Here is a 20,163-nt window from a genome sequence, read left to right on the forward strand (position 1 = left end):
CTGGACACTGCTGGGAATTAACAGTTCCATTTCTAAGCATTGCTGTCTCCCTAGCCTGCGACTTCAGAGTAGCTGAGGTCCCTCCGTGGGGTTTGTTAGACCCGATGTGATGATCATACATCTGACCATCAAATAAAAGACTGACTTCTCTGCCGTAGTGAGTGGTGATGTTACCATGAGCTATACCTCATGTCTCAAGAGCTGCCCTAAACGTTCTCTCTTCAGTGGCCAGTTTCCAACAGGCCTCCAGATGCCAGCAAAAAAAGGCAAAGGAGAGCTGGGCAGGGCAGTGGACTGTAGTTCTCAAGCCTGTTCACGTGATGGTTTCTGCAGAGGGAAAGATGGCCCTCAAGGGCCCTGGCCTCTTAGCCACTGCTTAGCCTGAGCACATCCCAGCGTCCTGACTGAAAAGTCACTCAGAGCCACATTCCTAAGCATCTCTGTGGCTTTTGTAGAGCTTGTGGGTGGAATAGGAAGGCAGTGTTTAGTCAGTGTAGATGCTCAGCCGTGGTCCTGGGTTTGCCTGTCCCTCTCCACGTTTGTCTGGGTCACAACACAGTCTCTGCACGGTGCCTGTCTGCACCTCCCTTTGGGACCATCAAGAGCGCTTATTGGGATTGTGCATGTAGAATGTGTGTCATGCACACAGAGCTTGACAGGAGCCTGGGGAATGTTGGCAATATGGCACCATCCCATGCATGGTCTTTCTTGTGTACGTGGTGAGTGTCCAGGGAAGTCGGCCACGTGGACACAGAGGTCCTGGTGCCAGGTCAGTCTTGCCCACCATGCTGGTTATTTGTTTCTTGAAGGGTAAATTCGCTTGTCTTGGCAGAAATTAAACATATAATTTATTGTATTGTTTGGTAACATGTGCTTTATGGGCTGGTCTGTCCTTTATGGGAAATACTGGAAACCTTCAGCTGGTCTTTGAAATCATGCTGCAACCTGAACTGAAAGACAGTTTCTGGTTACTTTTCAATCTACTTAAACTCCCTTATTTTATTTTATTTTTTATTTTTAAAGATTTATTTTATTTATTTGAAAGAGTTGGGGCCGGCTCCATGGCACAGTAGGTTAATCCTCCGCCTGCGGTGCTGGCATCCCATATAGCCACCGGTTCTAGTCCCGGCTGCCTCTCTTCCAATCCAGCTCTCTGCTGTGGCCTGGGAAAGCAGTAGAAGATGGCTCAAGTGCTTGGGCCCCTGCACCGCGTGGGAGGTCGGGAAGAAGCTCCTGGCTCCTGGCTTCGGTTCAGCGCAGCTCCGGCCATTGCAGTCATCTGGGGAGTGAACCAAGGGACGGAAGACCTTTCTCTCTGTTTCCTCTCACTGTCTATAACTCTACCTCTCAAATAAATAAATAAAAATTGAAAAAAAAAATTACACAGAGAGAGAAAGAGAGGCAGAGAGAGAGAGAGGTCTTAATCTGCTGGTTTAGTTGGCCACAACAGCTGGAGCTGTGCCAATCCGAAGCCAGGAGCCAGGAGCTTTCTTCTGGATCTCCCACGTGGGTGCAGGGGCCCAAGTGTCTGGGCCATCTTCTACTGCTTTCCCAGGCCATAGTAGAGAGCTGGATCAAAAGTGAAACAGCCGGGACTTGAACTGGCGCCCATATGGGATGCCAGCGCTGCAGGCGGTGGCTTTACCCGCTACACCACAGCGCCGGCCCTCTTCCTTAGTTTAAATGGTAGAATCTCTTGTGGCTATCAGGATAGGTCTGGATTGTCTCTGGTTTTCTCTTAGGGTCTGTCTCTGTTCACGAATACTTTCTCACTGCACCTCAACATTGTCTCTGCTTGGTGTCCCAACATGCTATGACCTGAATGTAAATGTATATACTTCAACAGCCCAAGATTATGTGTGCCCTCTGCAAGGAAGCCACGCCATATGTACCTGCTGCTTCCAGCCCATGCCCGACCGGAGAGCAGAGCGTGAGCAGGACCCCCGCGTTGCCCCTCAGCAGTGTGAGTACCTGTGCCAGGTCTGTCCAAGATGCCCTCCCTTCTGCAAAGACATGGACGTCCTTCAAGGCCAAGGCTGTTGACTTTTGTGTAGGGTGTGAAGTAAGGATACAATTCTTGTTTTCTTTATTTCATCTGCATAATCAGTTGCTTGCACTTCAACATAATGAGTAATCCATCTCTTCCTACCAGTTGATGACATGGTGCTGTTCAACATGCCAAGTATCCATTCATGGATGGTTTTCTTCCTAGGAATTGTACCTACTTCTGTCCCTGCATCAGTACTACAATTAATTTATGATGAAATATGTTTCCTTGCTTTAATTTACACTTCTTACTTTTAAAACAGAGCTTAGTATGTATTTAATGACTGAGTTTACTCCTTTCTGTAATATTGGTTCATAGCCATTGCCTCTTTTTTAACATTTCATGTTATGTGCACGTTCCTTACACATGAAGGCAAGGCTGTTAAATGAAGAGAAGCATAAACCTTTCTAGCAACATTAGTTGGTTTCCACTACGTTTGAGACCTTGCTTTGGATGTAGAGGGCAAAGATTCTCTGTTGGGATCGTTTATAAAGTTGTTCTTGGCACTCAGAGGAAACCACAGAGTAAGTCTTAGGACGACTGCATTCCTGAGACAAGTGTGAGATGGTCGCTGGTAGAGCCGGGGTGTGGATTCTGGCTCAGGCAGCATTCAGCTATCCTAGCCCTAGGACATAACCCTGGTGCCACTGGAAAGTCACTGGCTCCTGTGGTCATTTGTCCCATCTGCATGGCAGTCTTTGCCCTCTGATGCCACAGATTGAGAAGGGGCAAGTGAAAAGTTATAGAGCGTGCACAAGGTGATCAGCAAATGGGGCATCCGAGGGAAGGGCTTTAAAACACTGGCAAGAGGTAGAGGGACTTAAGGCCACTTAGAGACTGCACGGGGCAGTCGCCATGTTCCCCTCAGTGGTCTCTCTTGCCAAGAGCAAGTCAGGAACCATTCTGGTGGGTGTGATAAGCCAAGTGGGGACAGGTTTCTTCTTCTACACCGAGAGAAGCCGACTGCAGTAGAAACTGACTTTTGCATTATGATCCGATTGTGAACAAAAAAGTCCTCTTTGTGGAACAGAAAAAGAAATATGCTCATTCTGAATAGTGGACTGAAAAGGAATTTGATGTATAAATGAGAAGATTAAGGGTGGGGTACTGATTCAGAAGTTTGCAGTGTGTAATCAATGGGGGAAATGGCACAGAATCATTGTAAGGAGAGATACTGTGAAGGAAAGCTCTTCATATCAGGACACGTATCATTGCATCATTTTTTAAATCTTTCTGGTTATTTTTATAACCCTTCATAATAAATACTAAAATTTTTAAAAAATAGGAGGCCAGCTTTTCGCTAGTGATATTTGCTTTTGATTGTCATTTCACGTAGAATGCTTTATACACAGAGAGAGTTGTGAAGTGATTACAGATTTAAAAATACATAAATGTGCAACCCTGTGAGAGTTTTGGTTAGGACTGCTTTATTCCTACTGCTTTATTCCATGGACTTCCATTACATAGAATAGTAAGTGGTAAAAAATAATGTCCACACAGGGAAAGTAACAGTATGAGAAAATACTCAGGTTGAAGTAGAGTGTGATATGTGGTTGTTGTGAGTGTAATAGATGCCAGAGCCAGAAGGAAAATTATGATACCATGTTTAGGTGATGGAACAGGTGTGATTCTGTTCTGTGGATCTTGCTGTCTTCCTGGGATGAACGTTTATAGAGTAGAAGAGGCAGTATGGGTCTGGCCTTTAGTTAGGGTCACAACTCTCAGTCACCTTTGATGTGAGCTGAGATGTGGCCCCTGATCCCAAGTTCCCTAGAAACTTCATCAGTGGTGTTTTTCGAGAGAGCTGAAGCCCAACTGACAGCTGTTCTTTGTCGTAGGTGCCATCTGCCTACAGCCCTTTTGCCACCTGTACTGGGGCTGCGCTCGGACTGGCTGCTTCGGCTGCTTGGCCCCGTTCTGTGGTAATATTGGCTCTTCAGCCTTGAGTTCCTTTGATTTGTGTGTGTTCTCTTGGTGAACTTGAGGGCAGGAGATGATCTGCTGTGTGCAAAGAAAGTGGGGAGGTCACTGTTTGTTACCGAGTAATTAACTGACTTTTCTTGCTGAGCTGCAGAAATTTGCCATGTTAGAAGTGTCAGGTTTGTATTGGCTCAGAAACAAGAATTGCCAGAAAAATTAGGGGAAATACTAACTTCCAGTAGAGGAGGGTTCATTTATACCCATAAAGCACCACCACTGAAAAAAAAGGAAAAAAAGAAGAAACCCACCACTAAACAGACTTATTTCTAGTTTAAGATTCTGTCACACAGATCAGGTGCTGAGAAGACACAAAGAGCTTTAAGGAGGGATTTGAATGGAAATCACTTTTCCTTTCCTCTATTTAAAATAGTATTTGGGGTAGGCGTCTGGGACCCATATTGGAGTGCTTTGGTTTGATATTCAGCTCTGGTTTCTGACTCCAGCTTCCTGTTTATGTGAATCACGGCATTCAGCAGTAACGGCCGAGTACTTGGATGCCTGTCACCTGTGTGGCCTGACCTGAGTTCCCAGCTCTAGGCTTTGGCCTGCCTGGGGTCTAGCCCTGCCTGTTGTGGGCCTTTGGGGAATGAACCAGTGGATCGGGGAGCACATGCTCGCTTGCTCACTGTCTCTCTACCTGCCTCTCTAAATAAATGAATAAATAAAGACGTTTTTGAAAAGCCAGATAACATTGCTTCCTTCATCTTGGCAGAACTGAACCTGGGGGACAAGTGTCTGGATGGGGTGCTGAGCAACAACAACTATGAGTCAGACATCCTGAAGGTACTACCTTTCACAGTTGTTCTGGGGTTTGCGTGGAAATCAAGGAGGGGCTTCCTTAAAATTTTATTTCAGGAATGTTTTTACATTTTCTGATTGGTACATCTAGTTCTCTGCATTTCATTGGGATATATCTATTTTTTCTCATTTCCCAAAATGGGTGTTTCCTTTTTGCCTGTTGTGCCATGGTTCCCACAGCTCACAGAGAGGGTTTCCTGGAAGTGCTGGCCCTTCTCTCTGGCACCCTCCTTTTCTGACCATCTTCATCCCCACGTTTGTGGTGGCTAGCTTGGTTCTTGGCATTTTAATGTTGTTGGTATACACCTCTGTGCTCTTGCTGAGACCCTTACCGCCCTCCTGTGCACACCCAGTGCTGCTGACAGCACACACACAATGGTGGGGTTTCCTGTCTGCCACGAGAAGAGTAACAGGAGCCCCACATTCTGCTTTGAAGTCCACAGTGGCCCTTTTTCATAAGTCTACACAAAAAGGGCTAAGCAGTTCCATGTTTCTGAGGGCTTCTTGTCACAGGACTGTACCTGTGCTGAGTGTCTTTGTAGAATTTTTGAGAGTATGTGGGAATTCAGAATCCTCAGGGTTCAAAGGTCTGCCTTCCTTTTTGAGGTTCTGGAGAGAACTTGTGTGGTAGTGAGTTAGTGTCACCTGTGGGGCTGGCTTAGGCTTCCACCATGTGTGGGGCCTTTCATGAAATGTTTCCTCTCTTGTCAGTTCAATGTTTCCTCCTCTGAACTTGGATTTCTTCTAATTGCTCTTTGTCCCTATCACAGAATTATCTGGCAGCAAGGGGTTTGACCTGGAAAGATGTGTTGTCGGAAAGTCTCCTGGCTCTGCAGCGCGGGGTCTTTCTGCTGTCTGGTAAGCTTTGCCTCAGTTGTCTTCCTGCATCTCAAGGCTGCATTTGCTTCCTAGAGTGCAGACCACTCCACCACCCTGACAGAGAGACAGAGGGTCTGATGCTTCTGCATTGTTTTTCAGAAGTTGAGTTTGAGTCTGTGTGATGTATTCCAGCACCTCTCTCCATAGGGAAGAGCGGGGTGCAGCTTGAAGGGACCCCACCAGTTACCTGCATCAAGGTCCTGGAGCTGGTTGTACCCAGCCATTTGTCTGCTGTTGGGGGGTCAGTCACTCATTGAAGGGTGTTACCTCTCCTCGGAAGCACATGGTGCTTTGTAAAGTGTGATGTTTGTCATGGAGGACGTTATAGAAATACTAGCAAGCAGGGGCCGGCACTGTGGCGTAGTGGGTAAAGCCACTGCCTGCAGTGCAGGCATCCCATATGGGCATCGGTTCAAGTCCCGGCTGCTCCATTTCCAGTCCAGCTTTCTGCTATGGCCTGGGAAGACAGTGGAAGGTGGCCCAAGTCCTTGGGCCCCAGCAGATTGGGTGTTGGATGTTTGATGCTGAAACAGCTGCTGTGAGGATGCCCAGATCTGCCTTCTGGTTCTGAACTCCCTTTGTTGTTTTTAGCTTCCTATTTCTCTAATGATGTAGTTTGCTGAGAAAATGCCAGTGGTCCAGGGAAGAACAGAGGGTAGAGTAAAAATCACTGGAGAGCTCACTCTGAAATCACATGCTGCATTGACATTCTCATAACCACCCTTCCAGGCTCCTGTACACACACACACAGCGGGTGCCTGCAGGCACCTGTACACACAGCTGGGTATGTATACAAGCATACCTTTCATCAGTGAAATCCGACTGAGTGTGCTGCTTACAATTTTGTTTTCACACAACTATGTCCTATGGACTCCTTTCTGTCACTAAGGGTCTGTACCTTGGTTTTTTATTACATAATATTCTAATAGTTTTTTTAAACCATGTTCACTAATAAAGCATATGTTGTTTTAAGTTTCCTACTATTTGAATATTGCAGTATTATTTCAATATTGTAATAATAATAGTATCTACAAGGCAATATTTTGGTTTTGAAAAGTTGTTACAGAGTAAGAAAAATGGGATTTTTTGGCCGGTGCCGTGGCTTAACAGGCTAATCCTCTGCCTTGCAGCGCCGGCACACCGGGTTCTAGTCCCGGTCGGAGTGCCGGATTCTGTCCTGGTTGCCCCTCTTCCAGGCCAGCTCTCTGCCGTGGCCTGGGAAGGCAGTGGAGGATGGCCCAAGTCCTTGGGCCCTGCACCCCATGGGAGACCAGGAGAAGCACCTGGCTCCTGGCTTCGGATCAGCGAGATGCGCCGGCCGCAGCGGCCATTGGAGGGTGAACCAATGGCAAAAAGGAAGACCTTTCTCTCTGTCTCTCTCTCACTGTCCACTCTGCCTGTCAAAAAAATAAATTAATTAATTAAAAAAATAGAATAAAAATGGGATTTTCAACCCAGTGGTTCACACAGGTGAGCCTTTGTCACAGGCACGTGCGTAGTTCCTAGCTTGCCCCAGTTCCTGCTGTACCTCAGTGCCTGAAAAGGAGATACCCCAGCCTCCATGCTCTATATTTGCCCTAAATCTTCTAAATTTGAGAGACACTGACCATGATAGGTCATTGTTTTATTTGTCTATACTTGATTATTGACAAGATTGATCATGTTTTTGCGTTTATGGTTCATCTGCTTGTTTCTGATCTTGGCCCATATTTATATGAGACTATTAGGGAATTATGTTTTGGTATGGGCTTGTATGATTTCTTTGTTAAAAGTGTTTAATACATTGTCATTTTTCTCACTGTATCATTAGTTTTTCACCTTTGATTGTTGTTTGTATTTCCATGTTATTATTTAAATTGTAGGCAGTCACATTTACAGGTCTCTTCCCAGGTGCCACTTGGTTTTCACAACATACAGGTTAAGCATCCCTGATTCAAAAATGTAAAATCCAAAATGCTCTGAAATCCAAGTTTTGAGTTGCTGACCTGACGCCACAAATAGAAAATTCTACACCTGACCTCAAGTGATAGGCTGCAGGCAAAATTCAGGCACACTAAAAATATCATATCAGATTACTTTCAAGCTTTGTATATGATGTGTATGTGAAACATAAATAAATTTAGTGTGCAGACTTTGGTCCTATTCCCCAAGATAACTCATTATTATATATGCATTCTAAAATCTGAAAAAAATCTGAACCTGTGCTTAATAAGAATTCAAGAGAAAATAATATGCATGTCAGTTTTCTTCATAGTACTCTTTCTGGATTAGTCGATGTTTTTCCACATGTCTAGCCCATTGTCTCTATGTCATTTATGGGTCGGTGGGTTGGTTTCCTGCTAGTTCAAAGTGCTGCATCTGTTCTGTCTGTCTGGAAGGTGTCTGCATGAGGCCCTGTTTTCCAGATGACAGGATCACTGGGGACACTGTGCTGTGTTACTGTTGTGGCCTGCGCAGCTTCAGAGAGCTCACCTATCAGTATCGGCAGAACATTCCTGCTTCTGAATTGCCAGGTGCGGAACCCCCTTCCCCGACTCTGCTTATGGGTGGATCGGCTTCTGTACTCCCTTTTTAACAGATGCCTTCGCTGGTCTTGTCTCTAACAGAAAGGGTAGACAGCTGTCAGACTGATCAAGGCAATGTGAATTTCTAGAACACAGAAAACTAAAGACATCAGATGTCATTTCCTAAATTTGGTCTTTAATTATATGTGTTTTTTTCTTTTCTGAGATCCCAGAACAATCCGGGAAATTAGTTTGGCGACAGGATGTTCTGCAGTTCAGCTGTGGTTCCTCACTGTGTCTCCACTTGAGGCAGTCAGCTGAGTTGGTCTGTGTGATGTATCTCATACATACCTGTAATTTTTTTCTTTTTCTAGTGGCCGTAACATCCCGTCCTGATTGCTATTGGGGCCGTAACTGCCGTACACAGGTGAAGGCTCACCACGCCATGTGAGTGAGGCTGGGGAACACCCTTGCCAGCAACAGGTCTTCAAGGCCCCAGAATGGGGCAAGCAATGGAAATAGCCAACTGTCTACTCATAAACACACCGGCCTAGTCATTGTGCTTCCACAGAGTCATGCGGTGTGTGACTTAGGCCTTCTGCTCTTCTATTCCCTCGTTTCATGAAATGTTTGTATGCCAGAGTTCACCGTTTTCTTCCATCTCCATGTATTTGTGACTGGAGTCTCTACCTCTCGTCAGACAGCTTTTGGAGCACACCTGACATTTGAGGGTTAGCAGTTTCTGAGCTGGTGGCTTTGGTTGCTAAGAACTTCACCCCGAGACACAGGCCCCGTCTGCCTAGCACTGTGACAGCTGGGTGTTTGTGGTTGTGATAACAGTCACCCCCACTGTGTGTCTCTAATGGATGTGCATGGCAATATCAGGTCACCCTGAGGTCACAGATTAGGAGCAGTCGCTTCACCGTGTTAAGCAGTAACTCAAGCCCCATGTAACTGAGACAGTGCCCTCAGTCTGAGAAACATCAGGACCACCCAGATAAAGGTGCCTCCCTCTAAGGAGTGGTTTTGTGAAATAGAAACCTGGCTTTGTACTTGATCATGAACAATTTGTGGAAGACACCATTTTCTTAAAAAAAAAAAAATTTATTTTTTTCTTATCTATGTGAAAGGCAGGGACAAATAGAGACTTAGGCCCACAATAGCCAGGGCTGGGCCAGCCTGAATCCAGGATCCTGGAACTCAGTCTGGGGTTCCCATGTGATAGCAATGACCCAAGTACTTGAGTCATCACCTGCTACCTCCCAGGGAGCACATTAGCAGGAAGCTGGAATTAGAAACAGGAGCTGGAACAGGACCAGGCACCCTGGTAATGGGAGTGCTCCAGATGCCTGCCCTGAGAGACCACTGTATTAGAAAAACAGAGATTTAACTGGGTCCTTTCTTTCTGACAGTGTGAAGGGAGCAAAGGTGTGCCCTGTGCCAGACTGTCTCAGCTGTGCTGGGTGACTGCCGTGCCCTCAGTGTGGGCAGAGGAGCCTTAGCTTTTACTCTCTTCTCCTCTAAGAAAATGACCTGAGATGTATCCATTTGTGTTTCAGAATTTAAGAAAAGACAAAGATGACTATCTAAGGGACTTAATTTCTTTGATATTGTTACAAATTTGCCATTTTGTTTAACACGTAGGTAGTTCTTCCAGAATGTGGTTTCAAAATTTGCTTGTTTGAACGTCTCTGATGCTTCCTTGTGTAATTCGATCATTTTCTCCTTGCAGGAAATTCAATCATATCTGTGAACAGACAAGGTTCAAGAACTAAGCATCAGGAGAGGCGCTGAGATAGCTGCAGGATTGGAGCTGCAGTGACAGCTCGTTCTAAAAAATACTGAATACAAACACTTGAAGGGCATTTTTACAGTTCCCCTGAAACGACGCTGGGGGTCTCTGGGCAGGTATTCTGGTGTGACACTTCCCTCGCTGAGCTTTATCTCCTGCAAGCGACTGAGAGGCCCTGGTGCCACAGCCGTCCTTCTGGGGAGCTCCAGGCAGGGCCACGAGCAGCAGAGATGGAGGCGCTTCGTGCTGGGCACAGTCATCCTCTTTCACTCAAGACGGTGGTAGTGCAGTAGTACAGGTTTGCCCTCGTACCTTGTCCAAAATCTCTGTTCAGGAAAAGTTCCATGGGAGCAAGGGGAAGGTTATCGAAACCGTTCTGTTGAAGGAGAAGGGAGCCTACGTTTACAGCCTGCAGGATGTACAGAGCATTCTGCTGTCGGGGAGACCACAGCGATTTATATATTTTTTATTTTAATAGGTTTGGTGCTTATCTTCTAATAAGATTTAAATATCACAAACTGTAGCACAAGTAATATAATTTATAATTTACAAATTGACTAAGTTGAGGAGTGGATGGTATTTGAAAGAATAAGCATATGTTACTGTTTATTAAAAAAAAAGTCTTCAAATGTCCAAAACTGCTAACATGAGTTGTGGACGCTGAGTTAGCAGCCCCTTGCTCAAGTGTGTCAGTTGAGGCACTGCTGTTTCTCATGTAGGGCTGGCCCCGGGTCCTGGCTGTGGAGCAGAGGCGAGGGCCGGGATGCACGGCTGCCTTCTTCCTGATGGCCACAGCCACATGCCCGCTTGTCCCTGTGGGGCATGCCCTTGTCACGGGGACCCCACAGAGCATGAGAGGGAGCTGGGGCCTTTGCTGCCACATTAGGTTTGCCATGTCATCTGGAATAATACTTGAAACTTTGGGTTTTGTTAGGAAAATCTTTTTATCTGTCATTGACATCACCTGTTATGTTTGTTTGCAAACTGGTAGCGTTTTTGCTTCTTCTCAGGAATAACGATTTTCAGCGATTGTCTTGCTCTTGATACAGACTGAGAAGCAGCGCTCTGTATTTGTGGGAGAATGTCCTCGTTCTGGATTCTAATAAACAAGCTGCGTTTGTTTCTCCCCTGTCTTGTTGGGCTCATGTGTGAGGTTGCCATGTGTTCCCATGTTCTGGGGGAAGACTCCGTGCAGATTTACTGGTGTGTTACTACTGCCAGTCAGCCTGGTGACTCCTTCAGCTCATGAACCTCGTGAGGTGAGCAAACTCGAGTCACAAGTGACCTGGCCCATCTGGTGACAGCGCCACAGGGAGTCTTCATTCCACCAACCCTGGGAAGCCGCAGCCTCTTTTCCTAGTGGGCCCAGGGTACGCTGCCCAAGGAGTCAGGCAGGCTAGGGCTTCCTGGTGTCCGTCTTAGAGAGCTCGGCTAACCATTCATTTCCACCTGCCTCTTACTGCAGACCCCGTAGAGGATGCAGCAGCCTTTCTATGCGTGGGTTCAGACAGAACCTGCAGCTCTCCTCAGGTCTCGCTGTACAGGAAGGAGGATCTGTACAGGTAGGGAAGGGCGGCTCAGGGCTCTTGGGGCACCTGACTTTCTCAGGAGTGAGGAAAAGTTGATGCCTGGCCCACAGTGGGGATGCTAAGGGACTCTGCTGGATGGTGAACCCCAGTTCCCATTTTTCTCTTCCAGTGAGCACTCTTCAGGACAGAGCATGACTCTGGCCAGGGCCGGAGGCCTTAGGGCCAGGGTGGTTATTCCCTGGATGTGATAATGAGCTGTTTTATAGAGGCAGGGGTGTGAACTTTGGCAGTGTTTTATGATTTTCTGTACTTCCTCTGATCTGGGGAGGAGGCCTGGGACCAGGGTGCTTGTTCCCTGGACATCATAGCTGCTTTACACTGGCGGGTGGATGTGAACTTGCAGTGCTTTTACAGTTCGCTATACTTCCTGTTCCTCATGACCCTTCCACCCCACCCCACAAAACCAACAACCTCCAGTTGTCTTGGAGCCCTGGGTCCTGTCGGGAGGGGTAAGTGCTCGCTCATCGGCTTGCTGTGAAGAGCAGCTGGCAGCCAAGGACACTTCTGCTTGCTTAGGTCTGACTGTCTAAGCCCAGCCGGAACAGACCAGAGCTCGGCCTGCAGGTGCCCACTTCCTTCTCCCCATGTCTCCTTACCTGTCTCTTTTTGTGGCACCCTGTCCTTTTGATGACCCCCATCATAATAGGCTCGGTCCTGCCCACCTCCCCCCTCTCCATCAGTTGTGCCACCTTCCCTGTTGTGTCAGAATGAGCTATCCTGAAGGGTCGTGAATTCCAAGCCAGGGGAAAAGGCCATGGGGATTCTGAGGGAGCCTGGTGAGGCCTAGGGAGGTGTCCTGATTGCAACCAAGCCTATTAGGTTTTGGTTTTGTTTTTGTTTTCCTCTGAGACCAGAGAAAAGGGCAACTTGAAATACAGCTTTAAAATATTTATTTTTACTCATTTGGCAGAGAGATAAGAGTGATATCTTTCTGCTGGTTCACTCCCCAAATGCCCACAACAGCTGGGGCTGGACCAGGTCAAAATCAATAGCCTGAAGCTCAGTCCAGACCTCCCGCACTGGTGGCAGGGACCCAAGCACTTTCGCTATCACCTGCTGTCTCCCAGAGTGTGACGCTCAGTCCAGACCTCCCGCGCTGGCGGCAGGGACCCAAGCACTTTCCCTATCACCTGCTGTCTCCCAGAGTGTGACGCTCAGTCCAGACCTCCCGCACTGGCGGCAGGGACCCAAGCACTTTCCCTATCACCTGCTGTCTCCCAGAGCGCACATGAGCAGGAAGCTGGAATTGGCAGTTGCAGCTGAGACTTGAACCCAGGCACTCTAGCTTGGATGCAGACATCCCAAGTGGTATCCAAACTGCTGTACCAGGTGCCCATCCCTGAAATGAGTTTTAAAGCATTGTAATTACCTCAGTGCTAGCAGAATTGGGATGATCAGCCCCACATCTGAGAGTAGCAGCTACCCAGCCAGTCACTCCCAGTGTTCTAGAACTTTTTTCCCGGGGATGCAACCAAATGAGATCTGGAATGGGCTTCTGCCTGCTGGGGACCCTGGTGACGGCACACCCTCTCTGGGCCAACAGCTCAGCCGAGAGGACCGCTGGAGCAGCCTGCAGTGTACTTAGCAAAGAGGCTCAGAAATTGCTGCCCCAATTTCCTCTGTTGGTTGTAAGTTATATAACTATGCTGCCACATCAAAACCAGGAACTGACATTGGTCCAAAGGGTGTGTACAGTTTAGTCATTTATCACATGTGTAGTCAGCATATATATAGCTCCGTCATTGTATCACATGTGTAGTTGGCATGTGTATGGCTCTGTTACTGTATCACACGTGTAGTCCGCATGTATAGTTCTGTCATTGTATCACACGTGTAGTCCACATATGTACAGCTCTGTCATTGTATCACATATATAGTCAGCATGTGTATGGCACTGTCAATATCACGTGTAGTCAGCGTGTGTATGGCACTGTCATTGTAGCATATACCCAGTCAGCATGTGTATAGCTCCGTCATTGTATCACATGTGTAGTCTGTGTGTACAGTGCTGTCTTTATATGTAGTCAGCGTGTGTATGGTGCTGTCAATGTACTACCTGTGTAGTCAGTGTGTGTATAGCTCTGTCATTGTGTCACATGTGTAGTCAGCGTGTGTATGGTGCTGTCAATGTACTACCTGTGTAGTCAGTGTGTGTATAGTGCTGTCATTGTGTCACAGTGTAGTCAGCGTGTGTATGGCACTGTCATTGTAGCATATACCCAGAGTCAGCATGTGTATAGCTCCGCATTGTATCGCATGTGTAGTCAGCGTGTGTACAGTGCTGTCATTTCTATGTAGTCAGCGTGTGTATGGTGCTGACATTGTAGCACATGTGTAGTCAGTGTGTGTATGGTGCTGTCAATGAATCACATGTGTAGTCAGTGTGTGTATGGTGCTGTCATTGTGTCACATGTGTAGTCAGCGTGTGTATAGCTCCGTCATTGTGTCACATGTGTAGTCAGTGTGTGTACAGTGCTGTCATTTATATGTAGTCAGTGTGTGTATGGTGCTGTCAATGTATCACATGTGTAGTCAGCGTGTACATAGCTCCGTCATTGTGTCACATGTGTAGTCAGTGTGTGTATGGTGCTGTCATTGTATCACATGTGTAGTCAGCATGTGTATAGCTCCGTCATTGTATCACATGTGTAGTCAGCGTGTACATAGCTCCGTCATTGTGTCACATGTGTAGTCAGCGTGTGTATAGCTCCGTCATTGTGTCACATGTGTAGTCAGCGTGTGTACAGTGCTGTCATTTATATGTAGTCAGTGTGTGTATGGTGCTGTCAATGTATCACATGTGTAGTCAGCGTGTACATAGCTCCGTCATTGTGTCACATGTGTAGTCAGCGTGTGTATAGCTCCGTCATTGTATCACATGTGTAGTCAGTGTGTGTACAGTGCTGTCATTTATATGTAGTCAGTGTGTGCATGGCGCTGTCAATGTATCACATGTGTAGTTAGTGTGTGTATAGCTCCGTCATTGTGTCACATGTGTAGTCAGCGTGTACATAGCTCCGTCATTGTGTCACATGTGTAGTCAGTGTGTGTATAGCTCCGTCATTGTGTCACATGTGTAGTCAGTGTGTGTATATGCCGCTGTCATTGTATCACATGTGTAGTCAGCGTGTACATAGCTCCGTCATTGTGTCACATGTGTAGTCAGTGTGTGTATAGCTCCGTCATTGTGTCACATGTGTAGTCAGTGTGTGTATATGCCGCTGTCATTGTATCACATGTGTAGTCAGCGTGTACATAGCTCCGTCATTGTATCACATGTATAGGCAGCGTGTACATAGCTCCGTCATTGTATCACATGTGTAGTCAGTGTGTGTATAGCTCCGTCATTGTATCACATGTGTAGTCTGTGTGTACGGTACTGTCATTTCTATGTAGTCAGCGTGTGTATGGCGCTGACATTGTAGCACATGCTGAGGCTGTATTCTGGCACTTTACCGCAGGTGGCCACCATCCCAATCCAGATACGGGGCATTCCTGCTCCATAAGGCTCTCCCTCATGCTTTTCCTGTCATTTCTAATCCGTGGCTGACATCTGCTATCTTAAATTTTATTTCTTGAGAGTTGTGTAAGTGAATTTGTATCATGCAGTTTAGACCCTGTGATATCCCTTCCCCCACCCCGCCTGTACACCATCGGGTTCACTCACCGAACGTCTGCAATGGCCAGGGCTGGGCCTGGCGGGAGCCCGCAGCCAGGAGCTCGATCTGGGTCTCCCACAGAGTGGCAGGGGTCCACTGGAACCACCATCTGCCTCCTTGGCTGCACACCAGCAGGAAGGGGACCAAAAGTGGAGTAGCTGGGGCGCAGGTGTCTCAGGTGGCAGCTTAACCTGCTGTGCCACACGCCGGCCCCGGTCTCATAATTTTGCGTTAAATTTCGCATTTGTAAAAGTGATGGTTTTTATGTAGGAAATTCCAAGGAGTTTATACAGCATCAAAAAACCAAACACTAGAACAAACAAGTGAGCTCGGTGCGGCCGCAGGATGCGAGGCCAACACAGGACACCACTGTATTTCTGCAGAATGGCAAGGGCGGTGTGGAAAATGCAGTAAAGCCCGCAATGCCATTTACAATCCCTGCAAAGAAAATTAAGCGCTAAGGTATTAACGCCACAGACACGAACCGAGTCCGTATCCTGAGAACCGCAGAATGCGGACAGATCCGCGGCCCAGCGCTCCGCACCCGCGGCTCCAGGGGCCGGCGGCGAAGGGGCCGCCGCGGTTTGTAGCCACGACTCGGCCCCGAGCCTCGCCTCCGAGGCCACCGAGCTGGTGTGTTGAAAAAGCCGAGACGGTAACAACGGCCCCACCTCTGAGCTGGTGCGTGGGGGCTGAGAACGACCCGCGGGGACAGCGCGGACCCGACCGGGGTCCCAGGGGCGGCGACACTCGCGGCCTCGGCCTGCGGCCACGCCCCATCGAGGGCGGGACCGGCGGAAGGCCACGCCCGCAGCAGGACGGATGGGGCGTGGCCTGGAGGGGACGCAGACCTGGCCACGCCACTTCCGCCGGAAGTTCAATTGTCTCGCTTCCTGGCAGAGTGGTCCCCGAGAGTCTGGTGCTTGTGTTTCTGGCTGGGCGAGGGTCGTAGCGCTCCGGTCATTGTGTGAAGTCCGCCTCGGGCCAGTCCTGGGTGAGCTCGAATGGAGCCCCTGGCCGGGGCCGGCCTGGCCTGAGGGCACCTGCTGTCACGCCGAAGGGAACGTTTTCTCCTCCGGAACGGAGGCGGCGCGCGGGCGGTTTCCGGGGGGCCGAGGCCGTCCGCACCGCCCCGCGCACGGCCACGTCTCCGCCGGCGGCAGGGTCGGTCTGCCGCTGTGGCTTCCGCGGCGCCAGGTGAGGGTCGCGGGGCGGTGGCTGGCGGCGAGGCGGTGGGGCCGGCCCGCCTGCTGGGGGTGACGCGATGGCGGCCGCGTTCAGGAACTGCCGAACCCGCGGCCGCAGAGCCCGCTCCTCAGCCACGACCCCGTCGCAGCGCCCGAGTGCTCGCCGCCGCCCTCGGGCAACGCCTCGCCTCCCGCCCCGTCCCTCTGCGGTCGGCGGCGGGTCCGCCCTGGCCGGGGCTGCCCTCCCGCGCGTCTCCGCTGGCCTCCGACGGGGCCGACCCAGCGGCTCTGGGCGTCGCGGGCCCGGGCCTTGTCGCTCCCTCACCGGGCACTTGCGGGTGCCCTCGGGGGTCCAGGGACGCAGACCGCCGGGGTCGGCTGCCCGGGCGGCGGGAGCCGGGCTGGGGCTCGGCCGTTGACGGGAAGCTGGCAGCGAGAAGACCCTCCGGGGGCGCTCAGCTCCGTGGAGTGGAAGACGGGGTAGCGTGCAGTGCGGAGGGAGCCGGGCCGATCCCGCGCGCTGTGCAGGTCACCTAGGAAGTCAGACCTGGTGACTCATGCCCTTTTCTGTAATCAGGTTTTGAATACCGTGAACATGGCCCTTTATGACCGCTGAATAGTATTCCGTTATGGTCTAACTTGAATGCCAAGAGGAGGAAATTGAAGTCGGCTGGCACGACTCCCGACTCGAAGGTGACTTTTATGTTTTTGTTTTGCCGGGTGCCTTAAGTAATGTACTTTCTCAAGTGAGAATGTCTAGTTGGCTTTTACCTATCAAGTTTGGAAAAGCAACAGCTGGAGGGAAAACAATAATAATTGCTATTCTGACGGCGTGGAACAGACCCTGTACCATACTGTGTTTAATCCTGGCAAAATCCTTGTGTTCTTACTTTCATTGTTTTACTGATGAGAAAACAGGCTAGGAGTGGTTACAGTAGCTGCCCAACACAACAGATAAAACAGCACTGGGAATGCCCACACTCCATGTCAGAGTCCCTGGGTTTGAGTCCCAGCTCCCATTCCAATGTCAGTTTTTTGCTAACATACACTCGGGGAGGCAGCAGATGATGGCTTGAGTCCCTGCCACCCACATGAGAGACCTGGACTGAGTGTCTAGCTCCTGGCTTCAGCCTCGCCCAGCCCCAGGTGTTGTGGACATTTTGGGGAGTGAACCAACAGATGGAGGATCTCTGTGTCTGTCGCTCTGCTGGAATTTTCTTTTTTTTTTTTAAGATTTATTTATTTATTTGAAAGTAAGAGTTGCACCAAGAGAGGAGAGGCAGAGAGAGAGAGGTCTTCCATTGGTTCACTCCCAACCTGTGCTGATCCGAAGCCAGGAGCCAGGAGCTTCTTCAGGTCTCCCATGTAGGTGCAGGGGCCCAAGTGCCTGGGCCATCTACTGCTTTCCCAGGCCATAGCAGAGAGCTGGATTGGAAATGGAGCAGCCGGGTCTCGAACTGGTGCTCATATGGGATGCTGGTGTTTCAGGCCAAGGCGTTAACCTGCTATGCCACAGCGCCAGCCCCTGAAATGTTCATAGTTAACTGATGGAGGGCTTCGGATTTGAAGAGAAGCCCGCTTTCCAGACTTGATCATCTGCTGTGCAGGGAGGTGGCCTTGCCTTTGATTTTCCCTTTGTGTATGGGTCTGTTTGTACTTTTGGTTACTGCCATGTTCTCAACCAGATATTAACCTTCTTAAGAGAGTCCTGTTTTATCTTTGGATATGCTCTGTTATTTTTTAGTTGGTGATAGGAACAACTTTAATAAGATGCCATAGATGGAGCTGTGAATAAATACATACAGATTTCATACCGCACACGGATTGGAGGATGCTGGAAGTCCTGTAGGCACATGAGATGTGGTTTCTCCATTTGAAACCGCAGTCAGGTGCACCTTATGGAGTTCTGTTACAGTTTTGCCCTGCTTCTTCCCTCTAGGGAAGAAATTTTAGCAAGAAATCAGAATAAAAGGAATTAAATGAGTGGTGTGTGATGGCCTTGGGCTCAGTGAGCCTGTTGCATTGTCATCATATTTGGCTTGCTGTTGGCAGTGGAACTTGGCTAATGTTCCTCTCTTTTTGGACAGTGATAGAGTTAGGCATCATCACTGTGGCACATTGTCTTTGAGGCTCCCTGGCCACCTTGCTGCATATTCTGTCTCTGGTAGATGGATCTGGTCCCCCCAGGGCTCCTGCTGCTCCTCATTCAGGGGACATTGCTTCACTGGGCTGTCTTTTTAACTCCTGGAGACATTCTTTGTCCCTCGTCAGTCACACTCCCAGGTATTTTCAGTAGGAGTAGTTAACTCTGTTTTTGAAAAGGCAGTGTTGATGATCAAAGAGTCAAGTGTTTGTCATTTGTTTTTGGAATCATTTGCTTGGTGCAGAGAGGTGGGATTTGGCAGAACCAAGTGCTCAGCTATGTTGAGCACTACTTTGAACGGGAAGCATTTGAGGAGGGTGGGGAGGTGGATTTGAGGTGACCGTTTCTGCCTTCAAGGACCTTAACAATGCAATGGAGTAGCTGGATACCAAACTGCAGTGTGTTATTGAGGTACAGTGACAGCAGATGGGAGGGGACAAGGCAGTTTACCTGAGGGGCAGGGAGACATGGATTTTGCCTGGTTACCAAGGGGAAGACCAGCTTCTGCAGTCACAAAGGCATGACAAGGTTTTAGGCAACAAACAGTTCCTGGGCACTGGAAGAACACACGCTGATTGAGACATCGTCACATCCACCCCTGCAAGCCGGAAGCAAAGACATTGCAAAGCAAAGCAAAATGCAGAAAGTTTCTTTTTGCTGAGACCAAATTTAGTGACACAGTGGGTTCCACCATTCACTGGGTTGATTCTTCCACATTCGTTTGTGATTGATTCAGCTGCCTCAAGGTGGCAAGCCGTGATAAAGGGGCCTCCAGTTTGCTGACCTGTCTTCCTCTCTCCACAGTGTCCTGTCAAACTTGGCTCACTCTCCGGGGTCACTGCTGGCACGCAGGCCTGGTTTCCCCAGAGGTGGGACCCTGTGAATGATGGGTTTCAGAGGTGCTGGGGTGTATAGGGATGTAGCTCAGATCCCTGCCCAGGTTCCAGAGTCCTGCTCATTCGTCTGCCAACCCACCTGGAAAATCTCTTCAAGGGTGAAATGTTACTGACAACTGTAGAGGCAACAGTGAGATTGCATTCTATTTTGGCCAGCCTCAATGACTGCCTTCATTTCTGTGACTCAGACATTGTTTTGATCTTCAAATGTTTGTGCTAGGCAGCATGAATCAGAGACTCCCAGAGCCCTTTCTGGTAACTTTTTTTGATTAGCTACTCTGAATGTGTGGTTACTAATGTTTTCATACATTTCTGTCAACAGTACTTTCTAGCTACAAACCCTTAATGCTAGTTGTAGTCTAATAGCATACATAAAGTTTCTGTATTCTTTTTTCTTTTGTAAAGATTTATTTGAAAGGCAGAGTTAGGAGAGGGAGAGACATGGAGAGAAAGAGGTCTTCCTTCTGCTGGCTCACCAAATGACCACGATGGCTGGGGCTGGGCCAGGCCAAAAATAGGAGCTTCTGACTCCACCCGGGTCTCCCACGGGGGTGGCAGGGACCCAAATACCTGGGCCATCATATGCTGCTTTCCAAAGTGCATTAGCAGGGAGCTGGATTGGAAGTGGAGCAACTGGAACTCTAACGAGTGCTCATATAGGGTGCTGGCATCTGAAAGAGCAGCTTAAT

At 48.7% G+C, this 20,163-nt stretch overlaps 2 protein-coding genes and 1 pseudogene across 10 annotated transcripts in view; all 3 read left to right on the plus strand.

Annotated features, from left to right (window-relative positions):
- Positions 1-11,125, plus strand: part of CHFR (checkpoint with forkhead and ring finger domains) — a 33,976-nt gene extending 22,851 nt beyond the window's left edge. For 2 of the 5 annotated variants that reach the window (XM_062182836.1, XM_062182837.1), the window contains exons 12-18: positions 1,847-1,963; positions 3,886-3,969; positions 4,740-4,810; positions 5,596-5,683; positions 8,110-8,217; positions 8,583-8,655; positions 9,941-11,125. In XM_062182836.1, coding sequence (XP_062038820.1) covers positions 1,847-1,963; positions 3,886-3,969; positions 4,740-4,810; positions 5,596-5,683; positions 8,110-8,217; positions 8,583-8,655; positions 9,941-9,983 — 584 coding nt within the window. In that variant the 3' untranslated portion in view covers positions 9,984-11,125. The other 3 variants (XM_062182833.1, XM_062182835.1, XM_062182834.1) reach the window with 2 other exon arrangements.
- On the plus strand, positions 1,991-3,871 carry LOC133752342 (large ribosomal subunit protein bL33m-like; annotated as a pseudogene).
- A 4,999-nt stretch (positions 11,126-16,124) lies between the features above and the next one.
- The window catches only part of GOLGA3 (golgin A3), a 50,589-nt gene continuing 46,550 nt past the window's right edge, over positions 16,125-20,163 (plus strand). For 2 of the 5 annotated variants that reach the window (XM_062182235.1, XM_062182238.1), the window contains exons 1-2: positions 16,126-16,445; positions 17,013-17,128. The gene's annotated coding sequence lies outside the window, so the exon portion shown is untranslated. Of the gene's footprint in view, positions 16,446-17,012; positions 17,129-20,163 lie in introns of all 5 variants that reach the window. The other 3 variants (XM_062182239.1, XM_062182236.1, XM_062182237.1) reach the window with 3 other exon arrangements.

The sequence above is a fragment of the Lepus europaeus genome, chromosome 23 (genome assembly GCF_033115175.1).
Source record: "Lepus europaeus isolate LE1 chromosome 23, mLepTim1.pri, whole genome shotgun sequence".
Lineage (NCBI taxonomy): Eukaryota > Metazoa > Chordata > Mammalia > Lagomorpha > Leporidae > Lepus > Lepus europaeus.